This window comes from Manis pentadactyla, chromosome 16 (assembly GCF_030020395.1).
Source record: "Manis pentadactyla isolate mManPen7 chromosome 16, mManPen7.hap1, whole genome shotgun sequence".
NCBI lineage: Eukaryota > Metazoa > Chordata > Mammalia > Pholidota > Manidae > Manis > Manis pentadactyla.
The window spans coordinates 13853588-13880341 of record NC_080034.1 but is presented as its reverse complement, the minus strand read 5'-3'; the positions used below and the strand labels follow the sequence as shown (position 1 = coordinate 13880341).

General features: G+C 35.9%; 1 protein-coding gene across 1 annotated transcript in view; it reads right to left on the bottom strand.

The window, feature by feature from the left end:
• Window positions 1–26754, bottom strand: part of EYS (eyes shut homolog) — a 1412275-nt gene that overhangs the window by 569243 nt on the left and 816278 nt on the right. Inside the window, 2 exon segments of the mRNA XM_057494276.1 lie at window positions 16705–16796; window positions 21059–21249. Of these exon segments, the coding sequence (XP_057350259.1) occupies window positions 16705–16796; window positions 21059–21249 (283 nt within the window).

The window sequence follows — 26754 nt, the reverse complement described above, 5'->3', positions numbered from 1 at the left end:
ACAGTAATCAAGGCAATTTGGTACTGGCACAAGAACAGAGCCACAGACCAGTGGAACAGAATAGAGTCTCCAGACATTAACCCAAACATATATGGCCAATTAATATATGATAAAGGAGCCATGGACATACAATGGGGAAATGACAGTCTCTTCAACAGATGGTGCTGGCAAAACTGGACAGCCACATGTAAGATAATGAAACTGGACCAATGTCTAACCCCATACACAAAATTAAATTCAAAATGGATCGAAGACCTGAATGTAAGCCATGAAACCATAAAACTCTTAGAAAAAAACATAGGCAAAAATCTCTTGGACATAAACATGAGCGACTTCTTCATGAACATATCTCCCCGGGCAAGGTAAACAAAAGCAAAAATGACCACCTGGGACTATATCAAGGTGAAAAGCTTCTGTACAGCAAAGGACACCATCAATAGAACAAAAAGGTACCCTACAGTATGGGAGAATATATTCATAAATGACAGATCCGATAAAGGGTTGACGTTCAAAACATACAAAGAGCTCATGCACCTCAACAAACAAAAAACAAACAATCCAATTAAAAAATGGGCAGAGTTGCTAAACAGACACTTCCCCAAGAAGAAATTCAGATGGCCAACAGACACATGAAAAGATGTTCCACATCGCTAGTCATCAGAGAAATGCAAATTAAAACCACAATGAGTTATCACCTCACACCAGTAAGGATGGCCACCATCCAAAAGACAACAACAAAGGTGAGGTTGTGGAGAAAGGGGAACCCTCCTACACTGCTGGTGGGAATGTAAGTTAGTTCAACCATTGTGGAAAGCAGTATGGAGGTTCCTCAAAAAGCTCAAAATAGAAATATCATTTGACCCAGGAATTCTACTCCTAGGAATTTATCCTAAGAATACAGCACTCCAATTTGAAAAAGACAGATGCACCCCTATGTTTATTGCAGCACTATTTACAATAGCCAAGAAATGGAAGCAACCAAAGTGTCCATTAGTAGATGACTGGATAAAGAAGGTGTGGTACATATACACAATGGAATACTATTCAGCCATAAGATGAAAACAAATCCTACCATTTGCAACAACCTGGATGGAGCTAGAGGGTATTATGCTCAGTGAAATAAGCCAGGTGGAGAAAGACAAGTATCAAATGATTTCACTCATCTGTGGAGTATAACAACAAAGAAAAAACTGAAGGAACAAAACAGCAGCAGAATCACAGAACCCAAGAATGGACTAACAGTTACCATAGGGAAAGGGACTGGGGAGGATGGGTGGGAAGGGAGGGATAAGGGGTGGGGGAAAGGGGGTATTATGATTAGCATGTATAATGTGGGGGGCGCTCAGGGAGGGCTGTGCAACACAGAGAAGACAAGTAGTGATTCTACAGAATCTTACTATGCTGATGGACAGTGACTGTAATTGGGTTTGTAGGGGGGATTTAGGGTAGGGGGGAGCCTAGTAAACATAATGTTCCTCATGTAATTGTAGATTAATGATACCAAATAAAAAAAAATAAAAAACATAAAAGAATGAGAGTGGAGCTCCATTAATTTTATTTTTCTACATCTTTCAAATGTTCTCCTAGAAGTAAAAAGGGAAAAATAATCTAGTTTTAACCCAATTCAAGAATGCTGTATCCATAAACTTTTTAAGCATTAGCCTACTCTTTAAAATAAAGGTAAATGGTGTACATACATTTCATTTCCAGCTCTACACTCTCATCTTGTTTCTGTGGAATGACGATACTCCCCTTGAATATGAATGTAGGAGAATCGTCCTTCCTCACAAGCTGTTTAAGAATTGTAAGGAATCAAGGTTGTGCTCAGGCCACCACAAAGGGCTTTCTCAGAAAGAGTGAAACACATGTCCTCTGTGAAAAAGTAACAGAGCTCATTAGTTTTTAGAACAAGGAAATGCAAGTTCTGCACAGTAGCATGGCCCTTTTATAAAAGAAATGTGTGATTGCTTAACCTAACAAAAGTGGAAAGCAAAATAGGGGTATGGAGCGCTAAATCCGGGGAAAAAGACAACGGCAGATGAAAGGTACTAAAGGTGCAGATACTGAAAACTATTTGAGTGAGAGATGAGCTATAAACTGTTGCTTGTCTTTTAATGAAGAGTCAAGGGAAAATGTGACCAAGCAGCGATGTTAGGCTGCTTAATAACAGCTCATAGTTTATCCAAAGGAAAAACAAACACAAATAGGAATACATTTATCACCCCGCTCCTAAACACCATGGGTGTTTTCAAGCATGAGGTGCGGAAGGAGCTACAGAGAGCTGTGAATGTATTCCCTGGGAAACACAAATCTAAGAGTGTGCTGTTGCAGTTTATCTATGTCTGTTGGTATATTTACAATAATTATGCAAGTGTTTTATATTAATTATGTTACTAATATATTATGCATTACTTTCATTACTGTAAACATCATTATGTATGTTACATTATATCATGTATTATATATATATTAATACAGTATGTGATTATAATAATTGAGCTTGAATTTTATATATAAAATAGGATTTTTCCCCCCATTTAAAGTCCTACTTAATATCTACCTTAGTTCTTAAAGAGAGGTGAGATTTGGAATTCAAAGAGGGGAATAAGCCGGGGTCTTCTGACCTACCCAATTATAGGACTTTAAAGTTCTTTTTAAGTGCCTGTCAATTAAAAATACATCCTTGATTTAAAAAAAAAAAAAAAAAGGGAAAAAGACCCTTTCATTTGCTGTCTTAGTCTTAAAGCTCTTAGTCCACACCCTGATTTGTAAGTAAATTGTATAAACTCTTAGCAATGCTGCTAGAACCGCCTGATGAAGAATTTGTCAGTTTGGCCCTTTGTGGGTAGGCAGCTCTTATACTAAATGCTGCATGGAACCAAGTAAACTAGACCAAATGAGAAGGTCTTCCATTACCCTTGAGAGAATCACTTACCAGCTACTGTCTAGGTATTGTCATGTGGACATGTAACACATTTTGGTAAGTTTTGAAAAAAAAGCTTAGTGGTGATGAGCCTTAGGAGGACTTACACATACCAATGAAACTGACATGTATATGTCTAGGAAAGAGGGGGTCAGCAAATGCGATGGCAGTCAGATTGTAGAGGTCACCGAATGCCACAGGGAGAACTGCGAACGACAGCATATGCAGTAGAGACTTACTGGAGAATTCTTAAGGGACCAGACCATCTGATCAAGGAAGTATTCATTTTCCTTAATAGGGTATATGCTAAGCTACAGCACACACTAGACTTTAAACTTCTGTACCTCACCTCTCTACAGTCTCCTCCTCTCTTCTCTGGTCCTTTGAAATCAACCTGTGTAGATGATGTTAATGGAATTGCTATGGGTTGACTTTTGCCCCCACAAAATTTATGCTTTGAAGTCCTAACCTCCATTGTTTTAGAATGTGACCTTATTTGGAGACAGAGTCTTAAAAGAGCCCATCAAGTTAAACTGAGGTATTGAGGGTGGTCCGTAATCCAATATAACCCGTATCCTTATAAAAAAGGGGGAATTAGGACATAGAAACACACACAGGGAAGACAATGTAAAGATACAAGTTGAAGCCGGCCATCTGCAAGCCAAGGAGAGCAATCCTGAGCAGACGTCACAGACCCAGAAGGAGCCAGCCCTGCCAACGGCTTGATCCTGGACTCTGAGGCTGCAAAGTTGTGAGTCAATAAATTTCATTTATTTAAGCCACCCAGTTTGTTAGACATTGTGAAGCCAGGCATAACAAATTAATACAAGCTCCCTTGTCCTCTGGCTTCCTGTGGATTTAGTCAATGGGGAACACTCAGAAAATTCAAGAGGCAAGCAACTGATCTCAGCGTAAATTTCCTCTAGTGGAAGTCTGGGCTGCTGGAAGATAGCCCTCTCCTCTAAGTTCTGATAACTCCTTTCTTCCTGGTAGCCGTTAGATATAGAAATGGTACCAGGGTGACTATCTTGTGGTTTTGGAGTACTGTACTGTCTTTCCCATGCAGCTTTCCTACCCCTAACTACATCTTTGTAAAGAGTTCATTATTCAACCATATTCACATTATGTTAGTTTAAATGTGCCACATGTTTTCAACTGAACACGTGAGTGTCCTTCAGTCAACATGGCAGGGAAAGGGTGGGTAGTTTAAAAGGGGCAGGCCTAGAGGAGGTGCATCACAGTTTTATTGGCATTCTGTTGTCAAGAACTTAGTCATTCGGACACATATGATGGCAAAGGTATAGCTGGGAAGGGTTTTCTAGCTCTGCAACCAGGTAAAAGAGAATCAGTCAAACCAATGGGGAATAGACAAGATAAATATTTCTACAAGGGAAATTATGATAACCATCTACCTTTAAAGATAAAGACAAAAAATCAGTAAACAAAGTTTATAACATTTCATAGTTTAATTTGAACCACAGTATTTATATTTCTTTTGATTTTGGTCCTGAGTAGGTTATAAGAAGAAAGGGCTTCTTCTTATAAGGACCACTTATAACAAGAACATAGAAATCACACACACACACACACACACACACACACTGTTTACTTATTAAGTAATAATCATTTGCTCGAAAAAGCATATAATATCAGATGATGTGTTATAAACAATTGCTTCATCCCTTTGTCTTTCTGTAACTTAAATTATCCCAGCAGATAACTATCTCACCTAAAGAATGGGTGCATAATGCTTAGTAATGATAGATTATTTCATCTTCACACTGTAAACCTTCAATGTCTTATCAGTTTGAGTGGTGGAAAATTAAAATGAAGTGGCAGATTGTACATTCAGAACACAGAGAAGTCTAAAAGAAGTAAATTATTTTATATGTGTGTGTATAAACGAAGACATTGTTATAAATAAAACATATGACATTTTTAATATATACACATATATACATATATATATATGTATACATATTTGCAGATACATAGAGACAGAGACAATTGAAACATTACCACAGCAAGCATCAACAACTGTACTTCTTTGGAAGATATTAATAATAAAGCCAAGGACTTGACATGTGTCAACTAGAGCAAGATTGCTTTGGCTCAGAGGGCTGGGAATTCAGTGAGGTGGAAAGGAAAGAAAGAAGTCATTTAACCACTTTCCAAAACTAAGGATATTTTTTTCTCTAATGAAATGTGTACATTATTCCATTAATCTTTTCATTAACCACTGTCAGTAGTGTCAAGAAAAACATGGCAAGGGAATAATTATTTTACTTCAACTTGAACAAAATAAAGAATCAACAAATGATTTTGATTCTAAAACGGTATTTATAGACCCAGTAAAAATGTCCCTCTAACATAAACCTATTTTTCTTTCTCACAATGGCATATATGCATTCAACCCAAAATATAGTGAATAGGAGTAAAGTTTTGTCACTTGGCTTCAGAAAAGAGAATTTTCAAGTATAATCTACATAGGCCAGTAAATCCAGTTAGAAATCAGGTATTTTTAAAGTTACAATTTTTAACTCAATTTATACAAATACTCCAGTAAATTAATTACCAGCTACCTCTCAGAAAATAGTTTGAAATGCGATTAAAATAATTATACATTTAAAAGTAGGACATTTCTTACAAAGAATCCAGATTGGTAAAGAAGAAGTTAAACTGTCACTATTTGCAGATGACATGATATTGTACATAAAAAACCCTAAGGACTCCACTCCAAAACTATTACAAATAATATCTTAATTCAGCAAAGTTGCAGGTTACAAAATTAACACACAGAAATCTGTGGCTTTCCTATACACTGACAATGAAGCAATAGAAAAAGAAATCAGAAAAACAACTCAATTCACAATTGCATCAAAAAGAATAAAATACCTAGGAATAAACCTAACTAAAGCAGTGAAAGACCTATACCCTGAAAACTATAAGACACTCTTAAGAGAAATTAAAGAGGACACTAACAAATGGAAACTCATTCCATGCTCGTGGCTAGGAAGAATTAATATAGTCAAAATGGCCATCCTTCCCAAAGCAATATACAGATTTGATGCAATCCCTATCAAATTACCAGCAACATTCTTCAACAAACTGGAACAAATAGTTCAAAAATTCATATGGAAACACCAAAGACCCCGAACAGCCAAAGCAATCCTGAGAAAGAAGAATTAAGTGGGGGGGATCTCACTCCCCAACCTCAAGCTTTACTACAAAGCCATAGTAATCAAGACAATTTGGTACTGGCACAAGAACAGAGCCACAGACCAGTGACCAGATTAGAGACTCCAGACATTAACCCAAACATATATGGTCAATTAATATTTGATAAAGGAGCCATGGACATACAATGGGGAAATGACAGTCTCTTCAACAGATGGTGTTGGCAAAACTGGACAGCTACATGTAAGAGAATGAAACTGGATCACTGTCTAACCCCATACACAAAAGTAAATTTGAAATGGATCAAAGTCCTGGATGTAAGTCATGAAACCATAAAACTCCTAGAAAAAAACATAGGCAAAAATCTCTTGGACATAAACATGAGTGACTTCTTCATGAACATATCTCCCCGGGCAAGGAAAACAAAAGCAAAAATGAACAAGTAGGACTATATCAAGCTGAAAATCTTCTGTACAGCAAAGGACACCATCAATAGAACAAAAAGGTACCCTACTGTATGGGAGAATATATTTGTAAATGACAGATCCGATAAAGGCTTGACATCCAAAATATATAAAGAGCTAATGCACCTCAATAAAAAAAAAGCAAATAATCCAATTAAAAAATGGGCAGAGGAACTGAACAGACAGTTCTCCAAAGAAGAAATTCAGATGGCCAACAGACACATTATGCTCCACATCACTAGTTATCAGAGAAATGCAAATTAAAACCAGAGTGAGATATCACCTCACACCAGTAAGGATGGCTACCATCCAAAAGACAAACAACAACAAATGTTGGCGAGGCTGTGGAGAAAGGGGAACCCTCCTACACTGTTGGTGGGAATGTAAATTAGTTCAACCATTGTGGAAAGCAGTATGGAGGTTCCTCAAAATGCTCTAAATAGACTTACCATTTGACCCAGGAATTCCATTTCTAGGAATTTACCCTATGAACGCAGCACTCAAGTTTGAAAAAGACAGATGCACCCCTATGTTTATTGCAGCACTATTTACAAGAGCCAAGAAATGGAAGCAACCTAAGTGTCCACCAGTAAAAGAATGGATAGAGAAAATGTGGTACACATACACAATGGAATATTATTCAGCCATAAGAAGAAAACAAATCCTACCATTTGCAACAACATGGATGGAGCTAGAGGGTATTATGCTCAGTGAAATAAGCCAAGCGGAGAAAGACAAATGCCAAATGGTTTCACTCATCTGTGGAGTATAAGAACAAAGGAAAAACTGAAGGAACAAAACAGCAGCAGAATCACAGAACCCAAGAAGGGACTAACAGTTACCAAAGGGAAAGGGACTGGGGAGGATGGGTGGGTAGGGAGGGATAAGGGCAGGAAAGAAGAAAGGGGGTATTATGATTAGCATGTATAATGTGGGGGGTGGGGGAAAGGGGAGGGCTGTGCAAGACAGAGAAGACAAGTAGTGATTCTACAACATTTTGCTATGCTGATGTGACTGTATGGACAGTAACTGTAATGGGGTTTGTGGGGGGGACTTGGTGTAGGGGAAAGCCTAGTAAACATAATATTCTTCATGTAATTGTAGATTAATGATAACAAAAAAAGGGGGATTACTTCCTGATAGGATAAAATTAACTGCAAATCAATGATTAATACATGCTTTACATATCCTTAATTTTAATCTTTTAAAGGGTGTCGGATGATCAGCTATGGAAGTACATTTTTCTGATAATATTTCTTTCTCTTAAAAAATAAAAGCAGTTCCTATGTGGTGATCTCCAATAAGTTCTTCACAATGGTATAAAGGGCATATCAAAGTGTGGGCAAAGGGTTTGTTTGTGTTTATACAGAGGATCAAAGCCTAATTTGGCTACCCAGGAAACGAATTAAGATACGATATGAAGAAGAACTTCCAACATCAACCTCCTCTGGAAGAGTCATTCCAGAAGATGATCATCAAAAAACTTCAACAAATATCCTGGCACTGTTTCAGTTGTAGCTGCATTCATCCTGCCAGTTCCTGGACTTGCCATTGGAATGAAGAAGGAGATATCTAAGCTGGCCTGTGCATACAGCAAAACAACAAATTTAACTGGATCTATATTGTTAGAACTCAACCAAGAATTTGGAGAAGTGCAAGTTGCTGCGCTCCAAAATCGTGCAACTATAGACTATCTACTGTTAAAAGAACATATGGGATGTGAACAGTTCCCAGGAATGTGTTGTTTTAATTTGTCCGATTTTTCTCAAACTATTCAAATTCAGTTAGACAATATCCATCATATTATTGATAAGTTTCCACAAATACCTAGGGTACCTAACTGGTTTTCTTGGTTTCACTGGATATGGCTGGTAATTGTAGGTCTGCTTTGGTTATTTATCTGTATTCCTATTCTGTTAATGTGTGTACACAATTTAATTAGTAGTTTGTTAAAACCTATACATGCTGAAGTTACTCTACAAGAAGTTATGTCAAAGAAATAATCAATCTTCCCATGTTTCATCCGTCTGCTACTTCTATAGCTTCTCTTCTTCCTTCCTAATTATAGCCCTTTAGTAGAATTAGTGCCTCATATAGAAAATTACCGAATATCATAATTCTTCCAAGTGGTAAAGTTACCTTAAGACAAATGCTGGGCATAGAAGCCACAGGGCATAAATCTGCAAAGAAGTAAAAAGCTAACCTTTTCAAAGAATATTGCTTCTCTCTCACTTACCGACTTTACATTTCCCAGTATGGCCCCGGAAGATGACTGGTTAGCCAGAGACGGGTAAGATTCCTCAAGGGAGGAACAACCTAAGACAGGCACAGTCGCAGGGGGGGCCATCAGGTGAGAAATTGGGGATCAACAGAGGTGAGGCTTAGAACCTCACCCACCCCCCCCCGTTTTGTGAGAAATCTTCTGCATCTGTAGATGTTTTGTTGCCCTTGTCTAGCTTGGATTAATACTTAGTCTATAGGCACAGACCTGATCATCTTCTACATTTGCCCTCTTACAGCACTAAATTATGTTTTCTACCTTTATCTTGCATCTACCTACCACTTCAGCATTTTATTAAAAATAATAATAATAATAATAATAAGGGAGAAATGTGGGAGACATGTATAAATCAAGTATAAAAATCAAATGAATAATCATATCTGAACTGATTGTTTATAGTTCATGATGCGTGATCAAAACTGAAAGTTTCTGTGATATGACTGCCCTTGCACTGTTCACCATGTATGAACTTATTCACTATGTAAGAACTTGTTCACCATGTAAGAACTTGTTCTTTATGCTTCAGAAGATTAGAGACTGTTGAGAATTAGGGTTGGGGTTGATTAATGTTTGTGCATTGAGTCCCCTATACATAATTTTACTGTTGTTAACAACCATTTGATCAATAAATATGAGAGATGCCCCCTGAAAAAAAAAAGTAGGATATTTCTAAAATTTTACTTGAAAATCAGAAATTGTATTACCTATTATAAAATTACTGAAATTAATCTCAGAAACAGCTACTGTTCTTATTCATACTGTTAGTCAAAGTGGAGGAACACAGAGCTACTTTTAATTGCACCTAATTATGCATTAAGCATCAGAGTTTTTGTTTGTTTTTCCCTTAAAAAAGGCATTAGTCATTACTGTATGGAAATTAAAACTGAAAACTATGCATCTGATGTTCAGCCTGGAGGTTACCTGAACCTTCAGAGTTTTTGGAATAATTTAGTTGGGGTCGTCAGCCCATTAATAATTTAGTTGGGGTTGTCAGACATTAAGGCAGGCAGCAAATGGCAGCTACGTGCACATGCATTTATGGGGAAGCTATTGTATCCAGATATTTCAGCACACATTTAAGACATAAAAACTCAAGTGTACAGAAGACAAAAGCCTGAGCCCAAATGTCTTTGAGTAGAAGTAATTTCAAAATACATTTTCTGAGCACTTTTAAAACAAGCTAATATTATAGTCTATAAACAGACACGATCATGAAGTATAGTTGGCTTCTTTCTTCCAAATCCATGCTCTTAGTATAGTGAGAAGTGATGGATGAATCATGACAAGTCAGTGACAACTACCGAGCCATCCAAATGCATGTCATTTAGAGCCTCAACTATTGTGGAAACAGAGACTAAAAAAGCATTAACACAGATTTCAGTAGGTCACCATTGATTATCCATGTTCTTTAATTTGACCTGAAATCTGCCTTGTTTTAAATGCTGATTTGTGCTCTTCCATGATACAAGAGAAACTCTGATAGGAATAGCTTAGCAATAAAATTTCTGACTATTTGAATCTTTCTGCTGCTTAATATACAGCTTGGCTCACAGCCTGTCTGGCTCGCCTGATTTTCCTCTTAACTTTGCCAAGAGGTAAATTCTGACTCCTATGCTAATATAAACATACTGAAAAAAACTGAAAGTAGACAGTTCATAATTTTAATATTTCATGTAAGAAAACAGACTAAAGAATGGTCTTGTCAAAATAGATAAAACAGTTATACCAGTCATGATTTTGCAAAAACTTTGTCAAATATTTAAGGGTAAATGTAAAAATAAATAAAGGTCAGTCAGTAAGAGAAACTTTCAATATTGAAGACAATGTTGAATGATAAATTTTAATTCAAATGAACTTAAATAATGTGATCCAATTGGCTATATTTTGAAATGTTAGATTCATGATACTGTGAATTTAAATGTTTACATTTATTTTTTTCTCTTATAAGTAGACCACCACAGTGTAATTAAATTACCAAATTGATCAACGTCAGGAAAGTCAAATGCTGGGAGTCAATTTTGTGGTGGAAGGTGAAATCATTTTTGAGAAACGTACTTAAAATTATCATTATTATTATTATTAATACTTATTTCAACTCCTCTCACAGATATTTTTGGATTCCTTTAGTAAGTTGAAAATGACTTATTATGTATTATTTCTAAAGTTGCCTCTATTAATAGAAAGTGACTTTGTGGAAAGGAATTCTGAAGCATAACTAATTCAGGGCTTTAATGGGGATTCTCATTGTATGGTCATTGGCGTAAATTCAGAATCAAGAGCCAAGTCTATATTTGCTTTCTTTTGTTGTGTATTATCAGTTTTTAAATATATAAGATTTTTGTGTTGGTATCAAACTTTCTAAAAAGGATAGCCAAGTATCCTTTTCTAGTGCAGTCTTTTTATAACCAGAAAATATTAAACATAGCAAGATGCAAGTTAAATCAATATAATAGCAAAGTTAAGTTTCACAACATTCTGGGAAGTGTGGGCCACCTCCAAAAAGGTCTTTGCAGTTCATTTAACTAGGGCCCACATACCGTGAAGTGGTATGTATATCATTTAGATTGCACACATGAATCTCTCCCCAGTTCGACATTCTCTAAACTTGTCAGGTATCTGCTGTTCTGGCTTACTCTCTGTATGACCTTGCAGGTTGCTTTAATTGTTAAAGCCTCATTGATCACCACAGGCCATTAGAAATGAATACATTAAGGCTGCATCCCTAGATGCAGTAGCAGAAAAATTCTAGGAACCATTGAAAAGTTAATTCCTTGATAATCCCATCCCATGTGCTTATTTCTGTGGGACCCAATCATTAGTGACTAATTATGCTCCTTTGAAGAAACACTATGCTAATGAATTTGCCAGAATTTAAGTTAAAAAATGATTATTTTTTTTAGAAAAAGACTAAACTTTTTCAAGGTTTTAATAAATGATATTTGAAATAGTGTGATGATACTGCGTAAACTGGTTCTCATATAATTAACCATATTAGAACATATTAGGGACAGTGGTTCTCTAATTGTTAAAAACAAAATAAATGCTAGAAAGCCCAAAGAGTTAAGCATGGCTGGAGACTTCCATTTGTTAACTATGGATAGCCACGGCAAGTAAATTGCTGATAGGGGAAGTAGGGAAGGTTTATGAGAGTATGCCCTAAGTCAGAGGGAAAGTGTCGAGAGAAATAGTGTGTACTTATTGCCATTGCAGGCTTTACATTCGTGGTTACCAAAGGTTCAAGGTTAGCTTCTTTACTATCTTACTGTCCAACTTAACTCACTTATTGAGCTATTATAAACACATTTTGATGATTCTTTATTTTTCTCCCTTCTTATTCCTCCTCCCCCATTCTTTATATGTTAGGTGTTTTATTCTGTGCTCTTTTGTGTTTCCTTTGAGTGCTTTTGTGGGTAGTTGATTTTATTTTTTGTCTTTAGTTAGTATTTGGTTGGTTTGCTTTCTTTGCTGTGATTTAATTTTCTCTGGTGACATCTATTTAGCCTTAGGAGTGCTTCCATCTAGAGCAGTCCCTCTAAAATTCCCTGTAGAGGTATTTGGTTGGTTTGCTTTCTTTGCTGTGATTTAATTTTCTCTGGTGACATCTATTTAGCCTTAGGAGTGCTTCCATCTAGAGCAGTCCCTCTAAAATTCCCTCAACTTTTGCTTATCTGGGAATTGTTTAATCCCTCCTTCATATTTAAATGATAATCGTGCTGGATACAGTATCCTTGGTTCAAGGCCCTTCTGTTTCATTGCATTAAGTATATCATGCCATTCTCTTCTGGCCTGTAATGTTTCTTTTGAAAAGTCTGATGATAGCCTGATGGGTTTTCCTTTATAGGTGACCTTTTTCTGTCTAGCTGCCTTTAAAACTCTGTCCTTGTCCTTGACCTTTGCCACTTAAGTTATTATGTGTCTTGGTGTTGTCCTCCTTGGGTCCCTTCTGTTGGGAGTTCTGTGTGCTTCAGTGGTCTGAGTGACTATTTCTTCCCCCAGTTTGGGGAAGTTTTCAGCAATTATTTCTTCAAAAACACTTTCTATCCTTTTCTCTCTCTCTTTTTCTTCTGGTACCCCTATAATGCAGATATTGTTCCATTTGGATTGGTCACATATTTCTCCTAATGTTCTTTCATTCCTGGAGATCCTTTTATCTCTCTCTGCATCAGCTTCTCTGCGTTCCTGTTCTCTGATTTCTATTCCATTAATGGTCTCTTGCATCTCATCCATTCTGTTTTGAAGTCCTTCCAGAGCTTGTTTTATTTCTGTATTCTCCCTCCCAACTTTATCCTTTAGCTCTTGCATTTTTCTCTGCAGCTCCATCAGCATGGTGATGACCTTTGTTTTGAATTCTTTTTCAGAAAGATTGTTAAATCTATCTCCCCAGGTTCCCTCTCAGGGGATGTCTGGGTTATTCTGGTCTGTATCAAATTCTTCTGCCTTTTCATAGTGATAGAGGTAGTCGTAGACAGTTGGCACATGTGTCAGCTGGGAGAACAAAGTTCCTTCCTGCTTGTGGGTCACCTTCCCTTCCTGAAAGCACGGCGACCCCTAGCAGCTTGTGCTGGGCAGCTGCACGCCAACGGGGCCTCTGAGTCTAGTCCGCGAGGCTGCGGAGGAGGCTCTGTGCGGCCGCTGTGGGCGTCGCTGGTCTCAGGCTGCTGCTTCACTCTGGTGGAACTGCGCCGGTGGGGAGGGAATGGGCGGGAGGCTGTTTGTTGCTGTGAGGGGCCTCAGAGCTGCACTGTCATCCAGGGGGTTAGGGTGCCCAGAGTTCCCTGGGATTCCCAGCTGCTGGGCTGTGTGCCAGAATACTTCCATCCAGCTGTGAGGCTCCTGTCCCTTTAAGACTTTCAAAAAGCACTCACTTTTCTTTTGTCCCAGGGGCGCCGGCTGTGGGAACCCACTCACAGGTTTTACTGCTCCATTTCCCTAGTACCCAGCACCCCATGCACTGTGTGTCTGTACTCCCAATGTGGATGACTAGGGCTGGGTATTTAGCAGTCCTGGGCTCCCTCCCCCTCCCCCCTCCGACTCCTCTTCTCCCGCCGGGAGCTGGGGGGAGGGGCGCTCGGGTCCCTCCGGGCCACGGCTTGTATCTTACCCCCTTCACGAGGCGCTGGGTTCTCACAGGTGTAGATGTAGCCTGGCTGTTGTCCTGTATCTTCTGGTCTCTCTTTTAAGAATAGTTGTATTTGTTGTATTTTCAAAAATATATATGGTTTTGGGAGGAGATTTCCACTACCCTACTCATGCCGCCATCTTCTCTCATTCTTTATAATCATCAAAAGGGCATATTATATAAATTTTTTATTTTCAAACAAATCAAGGACCTGTGAAGAAATATTTCTGAATTTAAATAATTTAGAGCAGATATAGATAGGATATCAACTACTTGTTGATAAAAACAAAAAGCAACGGCACATGTAAACTGCAAAAAAAGAGAATATAGTCACTTTTGGTTGTTTAATATTCTTAAAAGTAATGTGTTGAAGATAGTGAAAAATAGGTATTGGGATTTTTAAATGTTTTATATTTAATGATTCCTTTAAAACAGACTTCAAATTATACGCTGTAACTTTTAAAACACAGACTGGACATGTCATAGTAGAAAAAAACTATCAGGTCAAAGGCAGGAGGTCTGAATTCTAGTCTTGCCCTCCCACTGACTGGCAATGTGATCTTGAGATAGATGCTCACCTTCGCTGAGCCTCAGCTGCCAAATGAGAAAACTGAATGGTTGGGATTAAATGATGCCCCCCCAAATCCATACACTGAAGTCCTTACCCCCATTATTTCAGAATGTGACTATATTTGAAGACAGGTTCTTTAAAGGGGTGATAAGTTCAAATGTGAATGTTACGGTGAAGTCTAATCTGACATGACTAATGTCCTTATAAATTAGGACACAGGCACACACAGAGAAATATGTGAAAACACAGGGAGAAGGTGGTCATGCACAAGCCAAGGAGAAATGCCTCGGAAGAAACCAATCTCCTTGATACTTCCAGCTTCCAGAATTATGAGAAAATAAATTTCTGTGTTTAAGCAACTGGCTGTGTACTTTGTCATGACAGAGTGACCAAATCAACACAATTCAGAGTTTTACAATGATTAGATACAATGATGTTTATACAGTATCTGGCACATGGTAGTTGTTTAATGGGTGCTAATTAATGCTGTTCATGTGTTGTTTGTTTTTTTACTGGGTATTCGCTTATAATTCTTATCTTCATCTTACTTTGAACATACAACAGTTTTTTAAGGCAGAAGAAAAAATAAAGAGATCACAGCTCAGGTCATAGCCCACCACTTGAAACTTATCCATAGATTTTGGAATAAGAGTAGCCTTGAAATTGTGCCATTTTCTAATGATCATTTTCCGTACTTAACCCCTCTCTCTCTCTGTTTTGTATCTGGACAATGTGGATAACAATTAGAATTGTTCTTAGAAACAAATACATTCATATATGTAATAAAATTACTATATTCCACATAGCTGATGCTTCATAAACTTTAACTATGATTACTAATGTCCTCATTTATTTTCTGTTGCCTTTTCAACACATCCCAGGGGAGAATAGGATCTTTTGGTACAACCCCTGTCTCATTACTTCTCATTTGTCCTTTGGTTTCCTGGAGGGAACACAGTATGTCTTTCACGACTGATTTTTATTGCTGCCCCAATCCTCATGGACTTGCTTTCCCTTCAGAGGATGACAATCCGTGCCCAGGGAAATCACTACCTGCTGTAATGGCATTTCCCCAAGTGCATTGTCTCCAACATTAACTATTTAAGAGGCTAAAATGCTAAAGAAAATGTTACAATGTTCTGTGCTCCCATTTTAGGTTAGGTAAAGAAAGTGAGACATTTTAAAGTAGCATCTCAAAGGTCTTAAAATACTCCTGTGCCTTTCTGACAAGTCCAAGAAGGTACAATGACATGGCCTTTCCCTAATTTACTTGGTAGTAAACTGTTTTTGGGGGGTTAATTTTCTGTAAGAATCTGTATTCCAGACAACAGGACTTGGCCAGTTCTTTCCCAGGGAAGGTAAAACCTCCTTAAGACCTCTGCTGTAACTTCTTGCCAAGTCTCTGTTTCTGCCTCTTTGCTTTCCTTGTTATTGGCTTTCAGTAGATAGTCACTGTTACAAAGTAATAATCTATCACCCTAACCGGATATTTCAGTCCATGCACTGGATTAAGACGATGGTATGTTCTCTAAAGCATCAATTAATTAAAAAATAAAGTTGAGGGAGGCAAAATACATAACATTAAGACATTAAATATACATTAAAAATCAAGCCTTACTAAAAATCAAAGAAGGAAAATTAAGGGCAAATGTCATTTTCACTTATCAGATCAGAAAGATTATACCTGATGTTGGTGAGGGTTTTGAGATCAAGTCACTTTCAGACATAACTCTTAAAAATACAGTAATATATGTTAATTATTCTATCTTGATTGTGATATAATGGATCATTTAAATTTTCTTCTTTAGACTTTTCAGGATGTCCCAATTGTTCTACAGTGAATATGTTTTATTTTGCTTATCAAAAGAAATACCACCTTGTTTGTTTTTATGACTCCTCTAAGTAGAAAATAATATGAAATCTTTATGGCTTCTTTGCAAATCTGCTAATGTAAGTTCATAAATGATGTAACTCCAATAGCATCCTTCCCCCAGTACTATTTTTAGGACATAGGGAAGAGATGGAATGGCTTGATGAACATTATTTCATGTACAATTACATGTGAACGCTAGCCAGGATAACCTATTTTAAAATGGCAGTAACAGCATCCAGGGAAATAGTATTTGCTATTTATGAGATTTAGTGCAAAAGAAAATAAGTGTATCTTACCTGATAAGCAGTGTATATTTCTGCCCATCATCCACTTTAACAGCAGTGTTAATACTTCTCACTTTTGCTTCACCAGCACAGAGAAAGTGGTACTATGGGAGAAAAAAGTTTTGCCTCAAACAGGTTTTTACTATAAAATCAACATCTTCTATTTGCATTAGACTTAACAATTACCGATCATTTTTATATTGCTTTGGAGCAACAAGAAGTCTAAAACTTAAAGAGAAGTGACAGCTCAAGATACACAACTAAGTACTGGAATTCAAACACATGAGTTTATAAGTGTATATTTATATATATCATATACCTTATACGTGTATACACACACACACACGCACACACACACACACACATACACACACACACACACACACACACACACACACACACACACACACACACACACATACACACACACACACTTCTGGTTTATTTTCCAGTGTTCTGGGGAACACGGTTGAGACAGGCAGCTTCTGCGAGCAGAGAGCTAGTATTATTGCCAAGTTTCCTTAGATGTTATCCCTTGAGCCATACAAAGACCAGTGAATACAATCTAGAGGATGATGTTAAAGTCCCAGGAAGGGAATTTTAAAGATAGAATCTTCCTGAGGCTTGAGGGGTCTTTGGTCATTTGTAGGATTAATACAAATTGGACCAGTTGAGTTTAGTTTAAAAAGGAGCAAATCATGTCTAAAGCAAGTACACTTGACCAGACACCCTGGGAATTCCATGGGGGTCTCCAGTGGCCTGCTCAACTTCTTAACAGTATATTGGTTACATTGCACCTATTGATTCCCAGAAAGGGGCTTTACCCTCTTTATCATATCTACCTACTATCATATCTATGAGAGACTTGAAAGCCATGTAAAAGTTAAACAAACACAGTTTTATACGAGGCTATATATTTTAATTTGTTACAATATTTGGCCATTGCAAAAGATTCTTTTCCTCTATAAAATTAATTACTGAAAGTTGACTTTAAGAAATATGTTAAGCAGTACTAAGATTTTCAAAAACAATTAGGCTGACATGCACTTTTCAAAGAAGTTAGGTGTATAATATCAGGTTATATATTCCTCTCCAGCCATGTGTAACTGAGTAAAAGTCAGTGTTTATATATTGAATCTTTAGTCTGTGTTCAGTATATATCCAGGGTAACCAGAGAGTATATTTAATATTTTTCACAGCAGGAATAGTAAGTAGATTTTTCTGTAAAACACTTGGGTTCTACACTGTCAGTTAAGATAATTATTTAAACTTAAATGATAATGTACTGACCAACAATGTGTACATGTGTTGGGGGGTAGTCTCCTTAATTTGTTCAAATATATCAGAAAATTCTGTTTCAGGTACTACTAAGTCATATTGATTCCCTGTTATCTTTAAGGCAGTCAAAGTTAAACATACACAAAATATTTAATGCACAATTCTATTAAATTTACTTATTTTTTCCCTTTTATTATATAAATAGATCCTTTATGCTATGTATAAAAACAACAGCTACTGTTTATTGGGTAGTTACTCGGTACCATGGTTTTTTAAAGCACTTTACAATCGATTGCTTCCTTATAAAACAAAACAAAAAACAAACAAATGGAATCTATTAAGTGCTATCCTTTAGTTATGCCCACTGTTTAGAGCTGCAAACTAAGGCGAAGTGATTTGAGCTCTCCTCGCAGCCCTTACCACAGAGGTACAGTGACTTATGACACAAGTAAGCTGGGGGTAAAGGACTGGTATTTGAGTTCCAACAATGGATATATCCAGTTACCTCCTGGTCATTCGAAGAGGACAATGAAATATGTTTTAAATTAAGTTAATGCATTAAATTTTACTAAAAACTTAAACCCCTAAAGAACATTTGACTAACAACTCTGCATTCCTAGAATCTGAATAGGTCTTAAATTATGATTGCTATGAAAGTTCAACCATAAATATATCTTTTTGTGAAAATTGTAATGCAAATGCATTCCCATGATTATACTTTTAAAATAGATGAGAAAATTGGAGCATAGTCTCGCAAATCACAGCGGAGCAAAGAAATCTTAAAATTATCAGGTTAGGATAACACTGAAATTTCCTTTAAGTCGTTCCAAGGAATCAGTTTTGTGAGTGGAAAGCACATGGATTTTGGATTTACACAATAAAGTAAAAATGCCTGATCTTTAAGAGTTCTGAGAGTATGTGCCATCCAAACTCTTTGAGATCCTCAGCCTGTTTGCAGGATCTTTGTGAAATATGGAGAGATAATACCTAACTTTCATATGTGATGAGTATGTCCCAGGCATCCTTGTATGTGTTTATGTGCTTTTAGTTGTTTACTCATTATATTAATTTCACAATATTTATTAATTTACTAACTTAGACCTCACAACAACTTTTATTACCTTTATTTTATATGTGAGTAAATGTAAGCACAAAGTGCTTAAGTGACTTGCTGAGTCTCAAAACTCCTAATTGGCAGAGCCGGGATTCAAACTTAAATAGACTGACTCCAAGGTCCATGATCTTAATAAATGTTCTTAAGATGGAGTTTGACATACAATTGCAAGTCAATAAACAATAGTAATTACTATAATAGATATATCAATACATATCCTTTCTTTGTCATAAAATCTAAAGGAAAGAAGTCCTACACCCGCCTTCACTCATTATGGCCGTTTCATAATTCCCAAATGTCTTGGTTCAACCCAGCCTGAGTGGAAGTGGTCTCTGTCCCATGACTGCATAAAATATTTCACCCAGAATTCTATACGAGTCTCTGGTGATTCCTCATAATGTCTCTGATTTGTGATGTCCACAGTAGTGAGAGGAAGTGGATGAGTTACACACTCACTTAACGGCAGTTGAAAAATGAGTTAGCAGCAGAAAAGTGTGCTGAGGGGAAACACTGTGAACGTAACCACTGCTCAATATTATGTGTGCTTTATAATCTCTTATATTTGGTGTCAACAATTTTTCTGCTTATCATAAGGCTAGTGGAAATTTCTGGTCTTAGTTGAGGAAAATACTGTAGGGCAAGGATCAGGAAACTTTACTTTACAGGGTCAGACTGATGTTCCGTGATTCATTATAGTATTCTATTCATTACATAGTTCTATTTTCTTGCTCTGGTTTCACCTGTTCTTATTATTATCTGTACCAGATTGGAAGCAAAATGAGGAGAATGAAGTGTGTTTTATTTACCACTGAATCCTTAGAACCTGGCAAAGTGACTGGTGACAGATAAATGTTCAATGAATGAATGAATCAAAATACTGATACTATTGTTAATCTGCTTTGACTGGTTGACATTTATTTATGATATCAGACATTGTATTAAATTATGTGTAGGTATTATATTACTTATGAAACATGTCCAGTTAAAGAAAATCAAACTAGTATTAACTTGGCTTATTTAAATTATAAGGTATAACTCACCCATTCATGGAAACTCACATAAATTTAAATGACATTGTAGAAGAAATGGTAGACAAAAAGGCAGGTGTTATGTGTCATATATTAGACTGTGTGAAGTTAATTCCCTCATCACAGTGACCATTTTGATGGCTTCCTTAATCCAAGTTGCCAGAACAGGAATATGAGGTGATTTGTTAAGGTAGAATGGTGTTGAGGGGAGAGAATGTACCTTCAATTCAAAACTGACTTCACAATTTAGTGTTTATTAGCTGTGTAACCTTGGATTTTTAAAAAGGTTGTTACAAAGACTACCAGGTGTTAAATCAGCAATCTTAACCTCTTGTATCTCAGAATCTCTTTGCACTCTTAAAAGTTATGGGGGAACCCCAAAGAGTTTTTGCTTACTAGGCTAAATCTATCAATGTTTATAATATTAAAAATTAAAACATATACTTTTTAAAATACAAAAATATATAAATACTCATGACATTAGTCATGAGAGGAATGATATCACCATGTGTCAGGCAGCCTCTATGAAACTCCACTGCACACTTATGAGAATGAGAATGAAAAAGGCAAATAACATCTAGCTACTATTACAAGGATTTCTCTCCCCTTAACAGCCCTCTGAAATAATTTCTGTGTTCTCCAGGAGTTCCCAGGTCACACCTGCCATAAAAGTCGTAGAAATGGTAGCAGTTACTATCATTGGGAAATTGGGAAATGTAAAAGTGTAAGACAAGTCGAAAATATAAAGAAAAGAAGAAAATGAAAAGCTATTTGAAGCATATGCTCTTTTGATATATAAATATTGAATAGGAGAAATTACAGAAAAAATACACAGCTTGGTGGAGAGCATAGAAGTTTAATTTTTATTCTGACAGTAACCACTCAAGCAGTGAATTTGAACAACTTCCTAAAATTTCTTTTAAATTAAATAAATGTAATGACTTACCTTTAAAGTACCATTTTCAATAAATAATTGAACAAAAAATCCATCCACTGAATTGGAGTCTTGCCCGATAAAGAGCAGGAGGCCATAGGAGCGGGAGGTCTGAAATTCTAGGGAGATGTTATTTTGTGGATTTAAAAGCACATTCCGAAATTCTAGATAGGAATCTCCATAATAGCGAACACAACTGAAATCTGTGGAGTCAGAAAAAAATACAATTCAGGTTAGAATTGAATGTTCAATAGCCGGGTTTCACCTTACTACTATTTGCATAACGTTTTCTAAAATAGCTCATACTTGCATCTTTCCAGCCTATTCTAAGCCTGAGCACCTATTTCCTTTACCACAGTCACAGTTTGTCATAATTTCTTGGGAGCTTCATGATGAAATCTCACTGGAAAGCAATGATGCCTAGATGATTAGTGTTCAATAGTATTTTTACTTAGGTTTTGCTACAGGTCAACAGAGACAGAAATATTTTTTAAAGATGTCCTTATTCACTGTGTATATATGACATTGACATAAAATTATGATTTATGTCATTGTTAATTTGATTGGATGGCTTTTGAGGACTGAGAGGTTATTGGGAAGTAAAGGAACCATCATCCTTTTGTAGCAACACTGTATTACCTGAGCTTCATCAAAAAATCTCAATTTCTCCTTTTCCTTTTGCCTTCTGAATGATATTTTAATTAGCCTTAATCTTCTATGTAAAATATGGACACATTTTGAACAAACTTCTTTGACAATTTCATCACTTAAAATGATAAATATATGATGAATGAAACCTACATAGCTTATATCTTGAAATAAGTTGCTTATTATGTTACATTATTTAAAGTGATACTGTTGTGGGCTGATGAGATATTCGTAACAAGGATTTGAGTGTCCCTTTGCTTTTACTTCCTCCCTGTGTCCTCCTGTGATGCACCATACACCCAGACTCCATCTCCTCTAAGATTCCCATGATTTATTCTTTCACAACTAACGGAAGAGGTGATTTATGAAACTGTGTGAGTTCTAGTTAGTTTGCTGTCCATCAAAGGATAACATTGGTTTAAAATCTCTACTTTAAAACTTCTGTAGCTTATATTCTATGTGGAGTATTTCTCTTATTTTTTGTTTTCAATAAAGCTTTAGAAGTACTCATTGTGCTAGTTTCGAACTTGTAAAAAGAAAAAATCTCCAAGGAAATAATCAGCTAAACCTCAAAGAAATATTTTCCTTTTAAGTAGAAATAAGAAGGTTCAAAATACTGCCAGAAAACATTTGTGCTTTGTAGACATAAAAGCATACACGTTTTTTTTTAACAAAGGAATTCATTAGTGAAGGTGGTTCAAAGATTGAAAATATTAACATTGTGCTCTCAATTTTGACATCCTAATTGTTTTAGTTGTTATGAGATATAGACCAACATTTATTCTTCGTAGAGTTTTGATGATGATGGTGGCCTGGTATAATAGAATTTCACACAACATTAAATAATTAGAAAGGTTTCAGCCATTTATTTGAATGAATTGGGAATGGACACAAACATCCATCCATTTGATTTAAAGTTCAGAATGTGAGAGAGCATAAAATATTTTTAGATAAAAACATTATAACATGAATATACCCAACACTGGTGAAATAAACTACTATACATTTTTTAAAGCATTAGAAAGAAATATATTGTCCATTGGACAACAGCTAACTCAAAACACTCTTTTAATTTCATTATGTTAAGATATGAATTTTTATGGACTGAGTTTTTAAAACATAAGTGGCTTTGTCATTATGCAACTAGTGTGCTCTGTATAAAAACCCACATATGCACTCAGTTGTAAACTACATGAGGTCATACACATTTGGTTCGTCATTCTATCTCCAGGGCCTGATTTTTGTAAGCATATGAAACTTTAACATCTCTTATGGGAGATATAATTGCTTTTACTTAAGTGTGCTTGGAAAATTATACTCTGTTACGTTTAGGTAAAAAAAAATCAGAAAATATTTTGAATAAAGTATTCAACCATATTTGTAGTATTTCCTATTCAAAAACATGAATACAGATTTTATTTTACATCTCCCTTAGCAAAAATCCTAATAAAAAAAAAAGAATTGTAATAGGAAGCATGCAAGAGTTTTATGAGGAGAAGAGAAGTATAGAGACTGTTTCCAATTATCATGGGCAAGAATAAAATGATAATTCCATACATGTTTTCATTTTCTAGAACTAAATCAAATGTTCCTGCCTTTCCCTTTTCCTTTTTCCAAATAGGAGAATCTTTATCTGAACTGTATGCCCTCATGATAACTGTACCTCTGAATGTTTGTATGCTTTTCATGTAAATAACAAGAAAGCTCAATTCCAAGTAGCTTCAGCAATGACTTCAGTAAAGGGAATCGAAGATTAGGGTAGGCTTTCTGATGGATGCTGTGTATGCAGACGCTCAGCCGGCTCCTCATGGGGTACCTCCATTTCCTCTGGCTCTCCATTCTGTTCTTTACAAGGTGAGCTTTAACCTGATACCTATTTTTCTTCTGATTGGTGGTGAGGGTAGGATATGTGTCCAGGCCCTCAGTTTCCTATATTTTTAAAAGAGGAAGGAAGAACTGCCCCAGGTATAGAATGAACCTTTCCCAGAAGTCAACTGGCCAAAACGGGGTCACCAATGAAGTCCTCCATGAGGAGGGGGTCAGTTCCCACTAAGACCTGGGGGAATGGGTTCATCTAGACAAAACTGGTATTCAGCTGGGAAGAATACTTCAAAATCTAATCCCAGTATTTCTCTAGATTCATGCCTCATTTCTTGGTTAACACCTAACTGTCAGATTTGAAGGCTCAAAGTGCTCAATTTCATATCCAAGCTAGAGACCTTGACTTTGACCTCCAACTTCCTGTCTTTACTTTTAACAGTACATACTGAGTATAAGGATGAGTCTAGCTACTAAAAATTCATTTGAAATTTGGTTTTTGTTGCTAGGTGGTCAGTTGCCAATTTATTTTGGACATGTAATTACTTGAATTTCCAGGGCATACTGGCCCACTGCAGGAAGATAAAGGTAACTTCACAACTATTTTAGTGAAAAATCAGGTGTCAATAATCCTGCCTTTACCTATTACACAAAGAAGGGTTTTAAATAGATTAGAAGAATAATGAACAAACATAATTTAAGAGAAATTAATAGTACAGACTCTAAGGCATAAAAAATATTTAAATTAGAACAAAATAAACTGTGTATAGTATTAAATTCTTTCATAAGTTAAAAACAGTTACTCCATAGCACATTTTCCTTTTAATAGAATAGATACTTTTAGAAAAAGTAAAGGTTCTTAGCTTGAGCCATTTTTTGGCTTCTTGGTTAGCAGATCCTAAAATAGATTTCAAAGAACAGTCTTTTTTATAGTTGGTGTTGTATATGTAAGATTAAATGTGAAACTTGGAATCTTATGAGAGAATTATTGAATACAAAGCTCTTCTACAAGACTGATGGTTTGCTAATGACTTTTAATGACTGGGCAGTTTGAATAAAGGACATATATTATTTAATACTATTTCTAGTAGATGATTGTCAATATCAGTATAATCCATGAATGATCATTTCAAGAAAGAGACATTATGTCTTGCTCTCTGGAGTATGTATCACTAGCTAAATGTTAAGAAATAATTCATAACTAAAATGCAAAACGGCCCTTCTTTCATTTCACATGCCTTAGAAGTAGTATTTAGGAAATAGTGGACATTTGTGGTATATATGGAAGTGTATAGAAAACTTTCTGTTAAGTATTAATTTGAGAAAAGACTACATGGATAACAGTTACATGTAATTCATATATAAGAAAGTTTATTACACTATTAAGAAACCTATGTTGAATCTTGATTCTTGGTTCTATCAGTAAGTCGATCAGCAATCATGTATTAGCTACAGAAACTCTGAGTTGGTTTTTTAATTTGTATTATTTCTTGAAAAAGAAGCTTGGATTTTATAAGATACACTCCATGCTTAATAATTTATACTTCTATGTTTCACAAATTGTGTTTAATTCACCTTAAAATCTGTCTTCATATAATCCATTTAAATTCATATTAATTAGCTTAATATTTACTAATAGAGCAGGAAAACAGAAGAAAATTAACATTTATCCACTGTTTACTGCGTGTCAGATTTTTGTGGAAGATTTTACTCATGCTTCTTAAAATGCTGATGTTTTTCTTGGACATTTAATGATTTATGCCATTTGAAAATGCTTTTGTAAGAACTAAGCCTATTTCAAAATAAATTATGAAATGTTTGTTTCATAGATTTTTCAGATTGATTAGCCCATGGACTATAGGTCAACGACTAAATTTATAGAGTGAGTATTAATCATATAATGAAAAAGAAAGATTATAAAACAAACAATATTGAAATGAAAAGCCAGAGTATGCAGCTTAAGACTGGCAGAGACATCTCGGTGTAGCCAAAGGAAATGTATGATAAATAAAAACTTCAGCAGCAGATCTTAAGAAAACAGATGATTGCAAGGGAAGCTGAAAGAGACCTACTCAAATAGTTACGTTTTTCTTCTGAAAGCAATTAACACTCTTTCTCAAAGGGAGCACAGCACCTATGATCACTGTATTTTCCTTTCACCAGCAAATGGAAGCAGATTATCATCAGGGAAAATTCCTTCAATAGCCACCCTAATGATTGGAAATCGCTCTTTTAAAATAAAAATCAAATCACACCCCTCTCCAGCTTACAAGCATTTGCTGCTGCCAGAAGTCTATGACAGAATTGCGTAGTATTTACTCTGGATAGAATATTTCCAACACTCACTTTCTCCTTTTGCCTCTCACTGTGGAGTACCGACTGTTCTAGGACAACTTCAGAGTAACCATCCTTTCTAACCTCCTTGGCATTGCCAGTTCGGTCATGCATCATTCTTGCTGTACGTGGGGTCGGCTTCCTGGATGATGATACTATTCATTGGACAGACTGTCAATCCCAAGTCAATCAAACACAGACTTAATTAGCATGGCTTTAGGATAAGTCTTGATATCGGATGGGGCAAGTCCTGAATATTCTCTCTCAGGACTATGTTACCTACTGTTCATCCTGTGCCTTTTAACATAAGCATTGCAGTCAGTTACATGTGCAAACATCTTATTGAATTACATAAAAACTCTCAGTAGTAATTGATTTGAACTCTATTGATTTCATAGAAAAACATTTGACTAATTGATTTCTTTGTGGATACTTTATCTTTCTATGTACGGGCATGATATATTTCTCCATTTACAAGGGTTTCTAAAACATTTTTAACATAATTTTGTAACTTTAATTCACAAAGGCCACATACACATTTTCTAGAAACCTTATGAATTTATTTTAAATAGTTTTTTGTAACATTATGTATTTAATTCACTATGTTGCTATATTGAAATGCAATTGACTATTGTATATTGAGCAACCTTGTTGAACTCTCCTGTTTTTAGTAAGACCATATCACCTGCCAGTAATGAGATTTTTTTCATTTTCTTTTTTGTTCCTCATTCTTAAACTACTTATTAGGTTGTTACAGTGCCTAGGATTATTAGAAAGAAGGAAAACACTGAACTTAGATAATGATAATGAGGTTCTTTTTCTTGCTTTGATTTTTCAGGGAAGTTTTTAAACTTTCTCCTTTGAGCATAGCATTTTGCTCTTCTTTTATAAGTGATGCTTTTTAACTC